The sequence below is a fragment of the Labeo rohita genome, chromosome 14 (genome assembly GCF_022985175.1).
Source record: "Labeo rohita strain BAU-BD-2019 chromosome 14, IGBB_LRoh.1.0, whole genome shotgun sequence".
Classification (NCBI taxonomy): Eukaryota; Metazoa; Chordata; class Actinopteri; order Cypriniformes; family Cyprinidae; genus Labeo; species Labeo rohita.
Genome location: NC_066882.1, coordinates 9385683 through 9403402, shown reverse-complemented (window position 1 = coordinate 9403402; position 17720 = coordinate 9385683). Strand labels below are relative to the sequence as shown.

The 17720-nt window shown below is 36.7% G+C and overlaps 2 protein-coding genes across 3 annotated transcripts; one reads left to right on the top strand and one right to left on the bottom strand.

The window, feature by feature from the left end:
* The first annotated feature begins 379 nt into the window (after window positions 1-379).
* On the top strand, window positions 380-10633 carry tmem255a (transmembrane protein 255A). Of its 2 annotated transcripts, XM_051127759.1 has the most exons (10): window positions 380-709; window positions 1211-1353; window positions 1855-1917; window positions 4912-5001; window positions 5087-5152; window positions 5244-5332; window positions 5549-5620; window positions 6035-6197; window positions 7904-8047; window positions 9741-10633. In XM_051127759.1, exons 1-10 carry the CDS (start codon window positions 655-657, stop codon window positions 9882-9884), a joined length of 1029 nt encoding a protein of 342 aa, XP_050983716.1. In that variant the 5' UTR covers window positions 380-654; the 3' UTR covers window positions 9885-10633. The 2 variants fall into 2 exon arrangements, with proteins under 2 accessions (XP_050983716.1, XP_050983717.1); XM_051127760.1 differs by lacking the exon at window positions 5549-5620.
* Window positions 10634-11848: 1215 nt separating this feature from the next.
* Window positions 11849-17074, bottom strand: zbtb33 (zinc finger and BTB domain containing 33). Its single transcript, XM_051127758.1, has 2 exons — window positions 16949-17074; window positions 11849-16349 (listed from the first exon to the last, which is right to left on the bottom strand). The coding sequence occupies exon 2, from the start codon at window positions 16345-16347 to the stop codon at window positions 14470-14472; it is 1878 nt and encodes a 625-aa protein (XP_050983715.1). The 5' UTR covers window positions 16348-16349; window positions 16949-17074; the 3' UTR covers window positions 11849-14469.
* Window positions 17075-17720: the final 646 nt, after the last annotated feature.

Here is a 17720-nt window from a genome sequence, read left to right as displayed (position 1 = left end):
TTACGACGAGTAATGCTGGGAATATTTTACACTGAAACAGCTTGCCATAGTCCAGCAAATGCATGCAAGAAGATGTAAATGGTTTAGTCATTCTTTTGGAATTCTACTGAAGTTCTAAATGACGAAGTTTTTATAAAGTGAATCATTGCTGCAAGCTGCTTGAAAGGAAGCATGAAATTATAAACAGCCTTAAGTAATAAACAACAATTTGTGCCCACACATGACTCCACTTGAACGTTTAAAGCGTGTTACATGCATTCAGGGACAACAACTTCATGACGTTAAGAACTTCTGGATCTGTTTTCGAACAGGTGACTTCTGAAACGGAAAGAACCGAATCGAAATGGCTCACTACTGCTCCTCCTGACCCACTCAAACAGCGAGCGGTTGTGCCTTGCGCACGCGCAGTGCTGTGCTCCGTGCGGCGTTCTGCTGAAGGGATGAGGGCAGCGGATTCATGAACAACAGACCCAGATGCTGATGAGAGAAGCAGCGCGGGTACACGGCAGACGCATGGTGTCAGAGAATGCCACGGCAGGAAGAGAGTTTCCACTCATTAACTCTGAGGAAAGGCATCTTTGTCTCATTGACTAGGTTCTTCGTTTTTGACTTGAAGTCATAACTGCAGCTAATGCTGCATATCCTGACGTTACAATGCCAGCGGGGCTGAATGCGCAAGGCAGCGGTATACCTATCTCAGATGCGATGGGTAAGTACAAGGTCAATGGCATTCACTGCGCCTGCAGTGCATTATGCTCAAACTGTGGACAATTTACGCATGTATATACATTTAAATGCGATTATAAACGTTTGTTCATCGTAATTATTAGAATATACCACCACGGGAGAGAAATAAGCGTCCCGTAACCTACATTCCCGCATGTCTCGGATGTCCCCAACGAATGTCGTTTGATATTGTTAGTAAAAATACACAACCGTAGGTGAAACTGTATTAATATGCTATCAAAACATGTTTTTATTTAGTGGTGGGAACCCTTAAAATGACATCACCTACATTTATCTGGGTTTCTGGGTTGTGGCAGTGCCTTTGCAGTTGTAGCTACTACAGACATTCAAGAGGTCAAATACACTGGTTGTTTAGCTTTGCATTACCTCAAAACGAACGTCCTAAAATGAAAGCATGAGTAAACAAATGCTGCCCAAGGGAAGGGCGTGTTGTCCCATCTTCCTACTCCATTGTCTTTTCCAGGATCGTTTAAGAGGAGGAAAAGAAAGTCCATCATTGTAACAGTGATGCTGCTTATTGTCTCCATACTCATCTTGGTCTTTGGTCTGGCCGCTACTACCAGGACACAAAACATCACAGTCGGTGGCTACTATCCAGGAGTCATTGTAAGTATGCTACTAATGTTCATAGGCGTGCGCTGGCAACCGTTCTCTTGGTCTATAAATGGGTTTGTGATGTAAAGTACTGCAAGGCCTCGTGTTTAATTATTTTACGCTTGGCCCACCATTATGGTGACCGGTGGCCATTACCTCATTACTGTAAGGTTGAACTGATTGAACTCGTCCATTTATTATTCAACAGCAAGTATCATTTTGTTCAACACTTTAGGAAAAACATACAAGCTTAAGTAACCCTCCAGAACGTTTGTGCACAAGTAACAGGTGGGAATTGGCTGTTTTGAAATACTATATGGTGGGGACATGGCCAGATTTCATAAATAGCTCTTAACTCAGATGTTAACCACACCATAAAATGAACTATGCTATACCAAAGGCTTTGTGGAAATGGAAAATTGCATGTGGCATCCTAATAAAGTGTCTTTGAAAATAGGTTGATATTTTATATACAGTTGCAACTGACAGAGTTTCACCCTGTGATATTTTCAGCTCGGCTTCGGATCCTTTCTGGGAATCATTGGCGCCCATTTGATAGAGAATAAGAGGCAGATGGTAAGGAGTCTTTCATTACACTCCTCATATCAGATTCTGTGCTTGTGCATTCCATCATCCAGTTGAGATTTCTAGCCAAATACTTGCACAAACAAACACATTTTCAAGAATCAGATGCTTGTTTTTAGTCACGTCATGATGGCAGAAACGGCTCACAAGTTTGAGCTCAAATAGCAGGGCATGCTGCAGGCCCTGTGGTGAGATGCACCCAGAAATAGCTCGGTGTAAGGGGAGCGGGATGGATGTCCAGACAGGAATGTTCAGAAGCCATTGCAGTGCAGAGGGAATAGGAGGTGCCACAATCCAAATAAAGAATGCATGAGGGTGGCATGACTGGCCGGATCATAGACACACAGGGACACTTACTGCTGGGAGAGTGCAGGATGCACACACCACCCTTGGTTAGAGCTGGAAGTCAGACATTTTTATAAATCTGGAAATAAGCAAGGTTTAGTTTTTGAACAATGTAAAACAAGGAATTAAGCGTTATGATGCTTTTGCACTATTTCTAGGTCCATAATCAAATAAGTGAATTTGTAGAATTGAGCATGTCAAATCCTTTTGTACAGAAGGTCAGATGTTCTTGTTTCCAGTGAAGCACAAGATGCTCTTTGGATAGTTTTCTAATAATGCTGGAGAACATGATCTACAGGTTTACTCAGTTCATGTAGCTATATATATATATATACAGTAGTTAACATTTGAAGTGGGTCAAAAAAGTTCATCAAAATAGTCCTAAGACAAGAACGGGTATTGTTTTAGCTTTAGGACAACTTTTTGGTATTGATCCACTTCAAATGTTGACTGCTGTATATATTTGAAGAGTTCAGATGCAAAACCAGCTAAAAGCCATCTCGGTCAAAAATGAGATAATGATACTGAGTGAATTCTCCTGACACATAGTACGTCCATCAAATACTTTTACTTCACACTTGCTAAATTCCAGCCTTAGCCCAATCAGAAGTACCAGTACTTACATAGAAACCTATACAAAGTAGCCAAAAAAAATACTAATTTTAAAGAAATACATCAGATGGACTTAGAGGCTTTTGCATCTGAACTCTTCATATATACATATTTACTGTAATATGAAGAGTTTATTTGCAAAAACAGATAACTCCGTTTTTAACAATTTTCAGAAATCATGTTTTTCATTGTGCATTCGAACTAATCTCAATCAAACTGCAGCTGGGTTATTTTGATATAAAGTAAAAATAACTACAAAATACAGCTAACTAACACAATAAAAACATGATAACAATAAAAAACAAAAGTGTTATTACAGTATTTAAACATTACATAAACTAATATTTAAAAGTAGTATTGTATACTTATCAAGGATAAATTTTTTTAATCAAAAATACCGTAAGAACAGTAATATTGTAAAATATTACAATTATAAGCATAATTACAGTTTTTAGTGTCACTTGATCTTGAAGAAATCATTCTAATGTGGTGATTTGGTGCTTAAACGATGTTGCATTATTATCACTGTTGAAATCAGTTTCAAAAAAACATTTTTTTGTGTGTGAACTGAATTTTTTTTCTAAAATTCTTTTGTAACAGTATAAATGTCTTTACTATTACTTTTGATCAGTTTAATGCATGCTTGCTCAATATTAATTGCTTTCAAAAAATATGTTTGAAATATCTTTAGCCCAAAATGTTTGAACAGTAGGATATTAATATTACACACTGTTTTTTTAAAGAATTCAAAAATACTGCAAAAGCAGTAATATTGTAAAATATTTTTTCTATTTAAAACAACTGCTTTCTATTTGAATATATTTTAAAATGTAATTTATTCCTGTAATCAAAGCTAAATTACTCATTACTCCAGTCTTGAGTTTAACCAGTTTAACATAATCCATCAGAAATCATTCTAATATGCTGATTTGCTGTTCAATTAACATTTATTATTATTGCTATTATTAGTAGTAGTACTATTATTATCAATATTTAAACAGTTGAGTACATTTTTTTCAGGATTCTTTGATAGAAAGATCTAAATAGAAAGAGCCAAAGATCAGCATTTATCTGAAATAAAAGCTTTTGTAACATTATACACTATACCATTAAAAAGCATGGAGTTAGTATATATATATATACATATATATATATATTGTAAGAAATTACAGAAATTAATACTTTTATTTAGCAAGGATGCTTTAAACTGATTAGTTTACTAGAAACTTTCTATTAATCAAAGAAACCTGAAAAAATTCTACTCCGATGTTTTCAACATAATAATAATAATAATAAATGTTTTTTGAGCAGCAAATCAGAATATTAGAATGATTTCTGAAGGATCATGTGACTGGAGTAATGATGCTAATAATTCAGCTTTAAAATCACAGGAATAAATTACATTTTAAAATTTATTTTAAAAAAAGCATTCATTTTAAATAGTAAAAATATTTCAAAATTGTTTTGTTTTTGTTGTACTTTGGTTCAAATAAATGCAGGCTTAGTGAGCAGAAAACTTTTTAAAAAAACATTACAAATGTTACTGTTCAAAAACTTTTGACTGGTTATGTATATTTTATTATTTATAATAAGAATATTTATATACATAAGATATAATTTTTTGTTAAATTAGAAAAGAGTGAGAATTCATTGTTTTGAGATATGGATTGATTTAGGTTAGATATGTCAAAACACTCAAAAGAGCATTATTTATTAATTAGAATTGGGCAGTTAAATGTTTTCCGTATTCCCAATTACATAATGCCACAAGACACACCTGTGCAAAGTGCCTTTGACTGCAGCCAGAATAGAGGGACTGGTATCTAAATGCTTGGTTGTGAAATGGCAGGGAAATCAGTGAAGTTAAGTGCCAATAAGGCAGAATCCATTCAGCACAGGTTATCTCCATATCCCGTAATAGACAAACCACTCTATCTGTCTCCATAACGAATTGCACACAGGAGTAGTACCCAGGTGTCACTGCTACTACAGCAGGTGAATACGCTGACATTGGTGTTCTGCTTACAGCTGGTGGCCTCCATTGTCTTCATCAGCTTCGGAGTGGTGGCGGCCTTCTGTTGTGCTATAGTTGATGGCGTTTTTGCTGCAAGACATATAGTAAGTGCTTCCACACCATGCTACTGTAAAATAAAATTTTTCAGTTGACACTCTGTCATGGCATACTGCTGTTGTTGTTTCAAAGGACCTCAGACCTCTATATGCCGGCCGATGTGAATATTACTCCAGCGGGACAGCGTTTGATTTAGATGTGAGTCGTCAGCCTGAGAGAAGCGCTCTTGCTGAATTACAAGCCTCTGAATTTAAGGGTTACTAGTATAGAAAACACATCTGTCTTGCAGGTCCACTGTAACACCGCATCTCGGGTCTCCTGTCCCCTGCGAGTGAAGAGCAACACCTGCTACTGCTGTGACCTTTACAACTGTGGCAAGTATGTGTGTGTGTGAGCGAGTCCTATTTGGATACATTCCTCCTAGGATACCTTCTGCAAACAGGCAATCTGAAAAGAAAAAAAAAATACCCCAACAACAACTATGCTATCTTTGTTTTACCTTGGTTCTGGTTTATATTTGCTTGTATGGTGTGTGCTTTTATTCCTGAAATTCAGCTCTGTTCGAAAGAACATTTGTGTTTATTTATGTTTCAGAGAGCATCCTCTTATGGGACTTCAGAGTAAAGATGTTATGAAAAAATTTAGGAAATCCTCCATGATTTGGAAGTAGGTTTTTTCACTTTTAGTCCCTCAATGACATTGACAGCCCATTATTTGTTGTTGTGGCTACATACAGTCGCTGTACTTTTCGTACAGTTACTTTACTCGTGAAGTGAAAGGAACTAAGATTTAGCGTTCTCTGGTTCCCGTTTCACAGGTGAGGAGAGACAGCAATAATTTAGAATAAAAGTAGTCTTTGATGACCGTGAGCTTAAATAAGGAGACTGGATATATTTATCCATTTCATGCTCTTCTTAAGAGTGATGTGCACTGGTATGCAGATGGTTTTGTTCTTTCCTTTTGCATGAATCGCTGTTTTGTCATGCTTAATCTCTTTCGTTGCACAGCCTTTCACCTCTATGTGTCTTATTTCTTTTATGAGCTTCTCGCAATAACACATTTCTCCCCTCGCCGCCTCAGTCGAGTGGAACTGCGAGGAGGGTACCATGAGTACACAGAGGTGCGGAGCTGCCAGGACGTTGTGCATCTTTACCACCTGCTGTGGTCTGCTACTATCCTCAACATCGTTGCTCTGTTTCTGGGCATCATCACCGCCGCGGTGCTGGGGGGATTCAAGGACATGGTGAGATTGAAATGCAGCGCAAACAACGTGTGCAGTCATGGCCAAAGATATTGGCACCCTTGCAATTCTGTCAGAAAATGCAACCCTTCTTTCAGAAAATTGTTGCAGTTGCAAATGTTTTGGTACTCACATTTATTTTTTTGTTTGCATTGGAACAACACAAAAAAATAGAGAAGAAAAGTCGAATCTGATACAATTTTCACACAGAACCCAAAAAATGCACTGGACAAAATTATTGGCACCCTTGACTTAAGATTTGGAAGCATCCTCTTTGGAAAAAATAACTGAAATCAATCACTTCCTGTAACCATGAATGAGTTTCTTACACCTCTCTATTAAAATTTTGGACCACTCTTCTTTTGCAAACTGCTCCAGGTCATTCAGATTTGAAAGATGCTTTCTCCAAACTGCTGTTTTGAGATCTCTCCACAGGTGTTCTATGGGATTCGGATCTGGACTACTGGCCATTTCAGAACTCTCAAGCACTTTGGTTATAACCATTTCTGAGTGCTTCTTGAAGTGTGTTTTGGGAAATTGTCCTGCTGGAAGAACCATGACCTCTGGTGGAGACGCAGCTTTCTGACACTGGCCACTACGTTGCGTCCCAAAATTCTTTGGTAATAATCAGGTTTCATGATATCGTTCACACAGTCAAGGCATCCAGTGCCACAGCCCCAAAACATCTTTGAACCTCCACCATGTTTGACTGTAGGGACTGTGTTCTTTTCTTTAAAGGCCTAGTTTCTTTTTCTGAAAACAGTGCAATGATGTCCTTTACCAAAAAGCTCTCCTTTTGTCTCATCTGTCCACAGTACGTTCTCCCAGAAGGATTGTGGTTTGGTCACATAAGTTTTGGCAAACTCCAGTCTTGCTTTTTTATGCCTTTGTGTCAGCAGTGGTGTCCTCCTGGGTCTCCTACCATAGCGTCCCTTTTCATTCAGATGGTGACGGATAGTGTGAGCTGACACTGTTGTACCCTGTGTCTGCAGATCAGCTTGAATTTGTTTGGAAGTTAATCAGGGCTCTTTATCCACCATTCAAACAATCCTTTGTTGTCATTTTCCATTAATTTTGCTCTTCCGTCCACGTCCAGCGAGGTTAGCTATAGTGCCATGGGCTGTAAACCTCTTGATGATATTGTGCACAGTGGACACAGTAACATTAAGATCTCTGGAGATGGACTTGTAGCCTTGAGATTGTCTATGTTTTTCCACAATTTTTTTCTCTCAAATGCACAGACAGCTCTTTTCTCCATGCTCAGCGTAACACAAAACACAATGGTTGAGTCAACTTATCTCTATTTTAACTGGTTGCAAGTGTGATTACTATATTGCCCACACCTGTTACTTGCCACAGGTGTGTCTAAATACAAATTACAGGAGCATCACATGCTTGAAAAGCAATTATTTTTTCTACAATTTTGACAAGGTGCCAATAATTTTGTCCAGTCCATTTTTGAGTTCTGTGAAATTTTATCAAGTTTGACTTTTCTTCTCTGTTTTTTTTTTTGTGTTGTTGCAGTGCAAACAAAAATAATAAGCATGTGAATACCAAAACATTTGCAATTGGAACAATTTTCTGACACTAAAGTGTTGCATTTTCTGACAGAATTGCAAGGGTGCTGATAGTTTTGGCCATGACTGTATAAATGCATTTTGTGTGATTTCTGAGAACCTGTGACATTCATTGGGTCTTTTTTTTTAAAGATGCCTACTGCAGCACCAGATTCCTGTGAGCCAGAACCTCTCCCTATTCCTCCTCCCCCTGAGACTCCCGGACCCACCACATCCAATAACTCTTTTTACAACACTGCCCCCTGCTTACCTCCATACACTGCCTATGACCTTCAGGTAATCGCATTCGCTTTGAGCTGTCATGCTTCAGTGGGCATTTATAAGTCACTTTAGCAAATGATACAGATTTTTAATATAATGCTTATTTGATGAGATGAAAATTCTAAATTAGTGCTGTCAGATCGATTAATCACAATTAATGGCATCCAAAATGAAGGTTTGTGTTTACTTAATATATGTATAAATATACACACATACAGTCAAACCTATAGTTCATATATGTAAGTGGAATAGCAAAGTCAACTGTGACATATTATACCCAAAAATTCTTCATGATAAAACTGATACAAATTTGATGTAACAAACCATACGGAGAGTGATCCGCACAGCCGATTTGGCACATGTTTTATGCTGGATGCCCTTCCTGCCACAACTCATGCAACCCCAGTGCTGGGAGGGTGCAAAAAAAATCTAATTATTGAGAAAATTGCCTTTAAAGTTGCCCAAATGAAGTTCTTAGCAATGCATATTACTAATCAAAAATTAGTAATAATCAAAAAAGTTTTGATATATTTACGACAGGAAATTTACGAAATATCTTCATGAAACACGATGTTTACTTAAAATTCTAAGGAATTAAGTATTTATTAAGGATAAGGAATTAAGGATAATTTTGACCCATATATTTTTGGCTATATATATATATATATATATATATACATGTGTCTGTGTATTTATATATACATATAAATATACCCAGCACACACACCTATTAAACTTTTATTTTACACGAATAATATCAATTTGATAGCACTATTCTAAATATAATATAATAGAATATACTTTTTACATTGTATATTATTTTTTATTTATTTATTTATTTATTTATTTAGCCTGTCAATTAATGTTAACTGCAATCAGTTATTTTTAAAATGTTTGCAAATAAACAATAAGAATTAATTTCTCTGGTACAAAATTAAAACATTTAATTTATAGAGAGAAGTTTTTTGTTTAGTTTTTTCATCCATGATATCCTATTACAGTTTTTGTTAATATTTTGAATTACATTTTATTTTTATATTCTCTAAGCTCTAATTTTGTGTTTTGACATTTTTCTAAATAATACATAATGTTTATTAATTTTTATTTATTGTTTTCATTTATTTCGGGGTTTTTTTTGTAACAAAAATTAAAAAAAAAAACAGGATATCAATAATAAAAAATGAATATTTTAATATTTATAAATGAAATATTATCATAGCAGGGAAATCATTTTTTGTGCTTATAATTTATTTGCATACATTTTTAAAAATAACTGATTGCACTATGAAAATTAATTAACAGACATAAATTAATATATTTATTTTAAATTTATATTTTCAGTTTTCACTTGAATAGTTTTAAAAGCTGTAATCTTTTTGGCTAATTGGTTTGTTTTTGGTTTATGTCTAAATAATATATAATATTTATACATTTTTATTTATTAGTTATAGTTTATTTGGTTTTGTTTATATAGTAAGAAAACTACCAAAAATGAGAAATGTTGCCTTGTTTATATATATATATTTTATAATTTATATAATTTATATATAATTTTAACGCTTTTAGCGTTAAAATTATATAAAATCCAGCTGTGTTTTGTGTCCATTATGTGTAAATCACATGCAGAATTTTTCCCTCCCATCAGCGCTTTTATGAAATTGCACTTTTTGTGTATAATATGACCATGTGTGCTATTGTGTTTTTGCAGGGCGCCAGCATGTTTCCTGACTCGTCAGGCCTGTCTGATGACTCCCAGTCTGGAGCAAGTCACATGTGGCCGAATATGATCCCGCCTCGTTATTCTCCACCTTATTACCCACCTGATGAGAAGCCCCCGCCGTACAGCCCCTAAGGGACCAGTCTTAAGGAGGACATTTTCCTGCCATGAAAGAACTGGCACTGGGCATTTTTGGATATTAATGTACCCCATCATTGTTCAGAACGAACGACCTTTGCAGAGGAGATTCACCTGTGTGGCGGGTTAAGTATAGAGAGACTACAGCATTAACCGCAGTCATTCATCACCATTCAGCAGATGTAATATGCAACATTAAACCTTGACAAGATTCAAACCCGACGTGTAAAATATTCACATTACGTAGCCTCGATCCAAGAGGACTATATCTAATAAAAACTACGAGATCAAGACTGTTCACAGATAAGCCTTAAAATGTGTCCGCTTCTAGTACAGCTCCACCCGGCTCGCCTCTTCTTCCTGTTATAGGTAACATCCGTGGGTCGCCTACTTGTGATTTCCTCTCCATAATGTGAACTTTTCCCTTCCAAAGTGGCACAAAGTGTTTTGCGTCGCCTCGGCACGAGGAACAGTCTTTTATCTTATCTAGCAATTGATTTGCACTTTATTGTCTTTTCAGATTTTACTGTATTCACACAGTTCTAGAGAATTACTTGAGTTATTTTTTACTGTTTCGGGCAGCTAGATTGCAAAGAACTGTACATATATTTAGGCCGAATCTTACTTTTTGTTCTGGGCGCTTCATTAGGATCTAAGATCTGTATGTGGTGTTTCTTCTGCATTACGTCAAGCACACAATCATGTCACAAATTCGATTTATCTTGTGACAAAAATATCTTTTGCTTGATTTATGCAACGTAATAAGCTCTTACATAGTGGTACGAAGAACGAGAGGGCTTTCAAAACCTGTACATCTCACATTCGTCAGCCGTTCTGTGTTGCCGACAGGACGAATGTAAAAAAGCAGGCTTAGCTTTATAAGTAACCATTATATAAACTTACAATTGTTCACTATGTAATAACAGAAAGTCCCTCCACAATGCAAATATGATATCAGCACGTGTGCAAAGCTGTATATGTTGTACATATACCGAACAATCAAACTGCCTTCTCGTAACACAACAGAATTGAGTCTTAAGACTTCTAGTGTTCCTTTTCGTCTGTTTGTGTGTTCACTGTGAATGTCAAGTCACTGTACTTCATGTGCTTGATTTATATCAAGAACATTGTCCTTTACTGATGTGAGTAGAGATATTACTACTAATTTTATTACTTCCTGGTTGACGTTTGGGTGCAACTGGTGGTGTCACATGCTATAAAGAAAACTTGTAAAGTGGATCTATGCCTCCATTGTTAATTTCTGTCCACATTCATGTCACATGAAAGCATTGTTTACATTTGATGTTAAAATCTTAAAATGAAAGACTGATAGTTCAGCTCAGTATTAAACCGTATAGCCATCAGTATAGTAAAATAGTTTTTCTGCTGCATTATCACATGTGCATTTCCAAATATGTGACCCTGGACCACAAAACCAGTCTTAAGTAGCACGGATATATTTGTAGTAATAGCCAAAAATACATTGTATGAGTCAATGTATTTTTTTATGCCAAAAGTCATTAGGATATTAAATAAAGATCATGTTCTGTGAATAAATATATCAAAACTTATTTTTTGATTAGCAACATGCATTGCTAAAAAGTTCATTTGGACAACTTTAAAGGTGATTTTCTCAAATTTTAGATTTTTTTAGATCACCCTCAGATTCCAGATTTTCAAATAGTTGTATCTCGGCCAAATACATACATCAATAGAAAGCTTATTCAGCTTTCAGGTGATATATAAATCTTAATTTCAGAATATTGACCCTTATGACTGGTTTTGTGGTCCAGGGCGTTTGACCATTGAATCCATTTATCCCTCATCGTGTGGAACCGTACAGATTATATTCATGAATCAGTGCATTATAATATGCTCATCCACAAGATATTGGCTGGTGGTTATGATCCTGAAAATACTAATCACTTTCATGATGCTCTTGGAAATAAAAGAAATCCATGTGCACTTTCTTCAAAGTTTTATTTCGTTCTATATCACACTAAGACCTAATAATAAATAGGTTCCAAAAGGGAAGAAAGTGTTAAAATGAAGGTCTTCAGTACTATCGTGTACATGGTTATGGTGTTAAAGCACTAGTTCTGACTGAAGGAATCTCATCGTATTCACAGATTCTTCTCACAGCCCACATAGCTAAAATAATCGATAAAACTATGCTGAAAAAATAAGTTTAAAAAATGATATATGTACAAAATATTCAGGTCCTCTGTATTACCAACATGACCCTTTGATTACCCTGAACAATTCAGTATCTTGTTTCTCTAGACTTGAGCGCAGGAGGGATGAATATTTCTCTTTAGGTCTCGATTACTGTCTGGGAAAATAATCAGGATATATGGCCAGCATATAAATAAACAACCGTAAAACATAATAATTACTGGACAGATGACATAAAAATTCACATATTTACTCCATCCTTCTTAAAACCTGCTGACAATCAAAAAACTATAAATACGAACATTCACCTTTTCTTACCGCAGGAGCGAAACCTGCCATTAACACTGAACTATCTAGTGCCAAACAATCATTAATAATTACAATACGAAGCCGACAGGAAAATTAGCGTCTCTTTCAAATGTATGGAAGCTTATTTCTGCCACTGAATAAAAACCAAAAAAGGTAACTGCAATTTTTATCTCACAAATCCAACTTTTGTCTCACAATTGCGGGTTTGCGTCTCACAATTCTGACTTTTTTTTTTCAGAAATGTCATATAAACTCACTTTGAGAAATAAGCTTGCAATTTGGAGAAATAAAGTCAGTATTGTGAGATATAAACTTAAAATTGCAAGTTAAAATCAATTAAAGCAATTAAAATTAAGTCAGAACTGCGAGACATAAACTTGCAATTCTGAGAAATAAAGTCAGAATAGTTTATGTCTCACAATTCTGACTTTATAACACGCAATTACAATTACGTTATTAAGTCGGAATTGTGTGACATAATTTGCAATTCTGAGACATAAACTTACAACTCACTTTTTTTCTCAGAATTAAGATATAAACTCATGATTGCGAGTTGTAAAGTCAGAATTATGTGATATTAACTCGCAATTCAGATTTTTCCTCAGAATTGCGAGTTTACATCTCGCAATTCTGACTTTTTTCTCAGAACTGCGAAAAAAACTCGCAATTGCGATTTATGAACTCACAATTCTGACTTTTCTTTTTAGAATTGCTAGTTTACATCTTGCAATTCTGACTTTTTCTTTGAATTTAGACATAAACTCGCAATTGTGAGTTATAAAGTCAGAACTGTGTCATATAAATTCGCAATTCTGAGATATAACTCACAACCCTGACCTTTTTTCTTAAAATTGCTAGTTTCCATCTTCCAATTCTGACTTTTTTTCTCAGAATTTAAACATAAACTCGCAATTGTGAGTTATAAAGTCAGAATTGTGTCATATAAACTCACAATTCTGATATATAGTCACAATTCTGACCTTTTCTCGTAGAATTGCGAGTTAACATTTTGCAATTCTGACTTTTTTCTCAGAATTTAGACATAAACTTGCAATTGTGAGTTATAAGTCAGAACTGTGTCATATAAACTCACAATTCTGACCTTTTTTCTTAGAATTGCTAGTTTACATCTTGCAATTAACTGTTTTTCTCAAAATTTAGACAAACTCGCAATTGTGAGTAATGAAGTCAGAACTGTGTGACATAAACTTGCAATTCTGAGATATAACTCGCAATTCTGACTTTTTTTCTCAGAATTAAGATATAAACTCGCAATTGCATTTATGAAGTCAGAATTGTGTAATATAAACTCATAGTTCTTACTTTTTTCTCAGAATTAAGACAAGCTCAGAATTCTCAGAACATATCAGTCTTTTCCCCCCTGAAAACTGGACTTTACAACTCGCAATTTCGAGTTTATATCTCACAATCCTGAGAAAAAAAGTCAGAATTACAAGAAAAAAAGCCAGAATTGTTTTCATCTTGCAATTCTGATTTTATAACTCACAACTGTGAGTTTTAATTATGCAATTCTGACTTTAAAACTCACAACTGTGAGTTTATATCTCACAATTCTAAAAAAAAAAAAAGTCAGAATTGTGAGATAAAAAGTCACAGTGTCGGAAACAGGCTTCCATACAAATGATACTTTGAAAACGAAAGGCATAATTTTGATTTTGGACTTGGGATTTTTGTAACGCTCTCCCAAAAAGCATTTACACATCATTGTAAAAAATAACTGTAACAAACTTGATCCCTACTAATTACATCCAACATGGCTGTAATATCCGGAACATAAATGGGAGTAGAAAATATTAAAGGTCAGCTCTACAGATCTAATGTAGCTGTACATAAAATATGTATTGTCTACTTAGTCGTATTATCTGATGAAGCATTATTACAATTCAATAATGGACTGTGAAACTGAACTGTAAACCAACACTAAGAAATACATTGTCTAAATATACATTAAAGCACCTTGATGGATACTGAAGTTGAGTTTTCAATCAAATGGTCTAGAGATCCACGACCACCTCTCAAATTAAAACACGTACATAGAAACAAGGCACCTGAGCCAGAGCAGCACACTCAAGCATGCTCAGTACGTCTCTGGTATAACAAACTCAAATTCGTTCCTGGTTTCTGCATTTATTTGGTCGATAGGCCTCGGAGGTGGTCCCGGTCGAACGTGATCCCCCGGCCTGTTTTGTGCTTGCGATTCTACAAAGATGTCGTCCCAGGTCAGTGCTTTGCTTTGGCTAGCTGGAAGTGGCTGGTTGGTAAAGTGCTCTTTGCTGGGGTTTACATGCTGGACAGTCCCATCCTCACCAATCACCGGAATCCCTCCCGGCTCTTCGGACACGAAGGAATACGGTTTGAACTGCAAGGTTTTACACGGCAGCAGCCGATACAAGTTGTTGCACGAGTCATCTTTCTCCTTCCTTCCCGACGGGTCTTGGTTGTGCGTCTGCTTGCAGTGGGTGGACAAGATTTGATAATTGAGAAACATTTCATTGCACAGTAAACACTGGTAGCGTCTTTCACCCGTGTGGGTGATTTCATGTTTGGTTCTGTACTCGGCCAGGGCGAAAACCTTGCTGCAGTAATGGCACGGGTACTTTCGTTCCCACGAGTGAGTGTTAAAGTGCCGCCTGAGGCTCGTCAGGCACACGTAGGGACGCTTGCACACAATGCACACGTAAAATGTCTTTCCATCCATGATAAGTTCATAGTGATCCTCCTGATCCAGCTTTGATTTTTTCTTTCCTCGAGGTGAGTGATTGGTCACACTGGGAACACCTTCCAAGTTTTGCGATTTCCTACCAGGGGCCGATCCCTCCACGGGATCGTCTTTTACTGGAACAATATCGTAGGTGTTTTCACCAATATTGGCGTACACTTTACAACCCGGCGAAAGCGAATCGATTTCCGAGGCTTTGTCTAAAGTTATCGTCTTTTTCTCCAACACAGTCGGTACCATGTTTATCCCTGGAACCGGTCCGTTATTGGTACTATACGTCGGCCTTACATCCGACAGTCTGATTTTTCCTGGCGAGTGCTCTAGAAGGACTTTCTTCTTTTGGACTCCGAGTACTTCGTTGTTGTCTGGAAGCAGTGAAGTGCTGTGAGGATCTGGAGGAAGGCTGTTCACACCAACTGGAGTGGAGGGTTTGCTGTTTGAGCTCGTTCTTACTGGCGAAGTAAGAACGTTGCTACTGGCTTCTGGGCTTGAGAGGAGCACAACATCCGGCTCAAGGTTATTTTGGAGTGCGGTACTTATTTCAGAAGGAAGCTTGTCGTTTCTCTCTTGAGCGACTGATTCCTCATTTGTGACTTTTTGTTTTTTAGCTTCAGGCCCTTCTTCGTTATTAACATCAGGTATCTTGGTCTTTTGAGCTTGGGGAGCCTCTGTTTTCGAGACGAACAGAACATCATCGTTGTCTGAATCCACATCCTTTTCAGTATTACCGCTCGCCAGGTTGAACTCTTCAGCGGACAGTGAGAACGTCTCAGTAATGATTGGCATATTCTCACCTTCGGTGCCATTCTTCTCAGAGGAATTGACGCTGCTGTTGTCACTTTCTTTGGACAGGCCTGGTAACCCTTTGACTTGGGCGAGCGGGGTGCCTAAATTGGCTATAAACGTCACGCCTAAAGCATCACCGGCGCTGATGAGATCCTCAAGTCTGTCCGAGCGAACTCTGTAGATTTTAGAAGTGTATATGTAATTCAAGATCACGTCGAATATGTCCGCCTTGATGAAGTTCAGCTCTATAACTTGTCCAGCGACTGAGAACAGCTGGCGGAAGTAGGTACTGGAGGCGGACAGCACGCATTTGTGCGCCTTGAACTTGCGGTCTTGCACGATTATGGTGACGTCGCAGAATAGACCGTTGTGTCGCTCATCGTTGATAGATTTCAACAGTGATGCTGAGTACTGAGTGTCTTCTGCAGATATTAGCTTTAGCTTCGACATGCCTGTGGGAAACATAGTATGATATGGCTTAATGAACACATTAAATACATTAGAAATAGTGTTAAAAATGTCATTAAAACAACTTAATACAAGCCTCATGCAACATTTGAGCTCTCTATCAATGAAAAATCACATTTTTAATATCATATTCACTCTCAAGTTAATAAGTCGATCTAAACATTAATTAAAAGGTTAATACAACTTCATTTTCATGAATTTAAAACAAAAGAACGTGAATATAAAGGAGAATCGCGGGCAGGCTAGCTAGCTAATTTTGCACAGCAACAAAAGCCATTCATAAAGACATATGCGTCTTGAAAAGTGACGTAAAACTAACGCCTTTGACTAGTTTGACGTGTTTAAACGAAATCGTATTTCCGTGAGGTCACAGCTTTTTGATGTTAGCACTCATAACCGGTAGGACCCCGGTGTGTGCAGCGGTCAGCGTGAAAACAAAAACAAATGGCTCAATTTAACTCTCCTTCCTGGTTTGGCGGCAGCGCGGCCTATCTAATGCACAGCAACGCGTATGTGGTTAAATAAGATGAATTAAAGTTCTTCTTTCCCGCGTTCTTGAAAATGAATTCCCAAAATCATATACCTGCAGAGCGACCCGTTAAAATCCACGATTCCCTTTGCTGAGAAACAATAATGACAGCGATAACGTGAGTCGGTTGCCGTGGACAACACAACGGAGCTCGAGTTCCTTGTCTGAGATGAACGAGACTCTCGCGCTGCGCCTCCACCAGCCGACAGGAGTCGCGCACAACAGTCTGCCACAACAGACGTGGGATGAATGTTAATGAGACAGAGACAGGACCATTTTTTCTTAAACTTGACTTGTACTTGTGCATTATGCAATAATGCAGATTTTTTTTTCTTAAGTACAAACTGGGGTAAATTGCATGCATTTGAAAAGCTTTTTAAGTTTTACATTGTTGTTTTCCAGAAAATGTTTCCATATCGTTTTTCGAATCTGTAATATAAGAAGCTTTTTACGATAGTCTCATTTTGTAAGTAAAATAACCAAAGAGATTTTCAGTTTTGAATCTGTAGAAAGGTGCTATATAAAATAAACAGATTATTATTATTATTATTATTATTAGGCAGGACAAGACTTGTCATAGACATGTCATGGAGTGTATTAACGTTTTATTACAATGTTATTACTTTCATAAAAGTGACCCTGAACTACAAAACCAGTCTTAAGTAGCACGGGTACATTTGTAGCAATTGCCAAAAATACATTGTATGGGTCAAAATATTTTTTTTATGCCAAAAATTATTAGGATATTAAGTAAAGATCATGTTCCATGAAGATATTTTGTACATTTTCTACTGTAAATATATCAACGCTTAATTACTAATATGCA

Excerpts from the sequence above, each read along its gene's own strand:
- tmem255a (XM_051127759.1), top strand. The coding sequence starts at position 655 with ATGCCAGCGGGGCTGAATGCGCAAGGCAGCGGTATACCTATCTCAGAT. Across the intron at positions 710-1,210 it reads ACCTATCTCAGATGCGATGG|GATCGTTTAAGAGGAGGAAA; the intron begins GTAAGTACAAGG and ends TGTCTTTTCCAG. Across the intron at positions 6,198-7,903 it reads TGGGGGGATTCAAGGACATG|ATGCCTACTGCAGCACCAGA; the intron begins GTGAGATTGAAA and ends TTTTTTTTAAAG.
- zbtb33 (XM_051127758.1), bottom strand. The coding sequence starts at position 16,347 with ATGTCGAAGCTAAAGCTAATATCTGCAGAAGACACTCAGTACTCAGCA.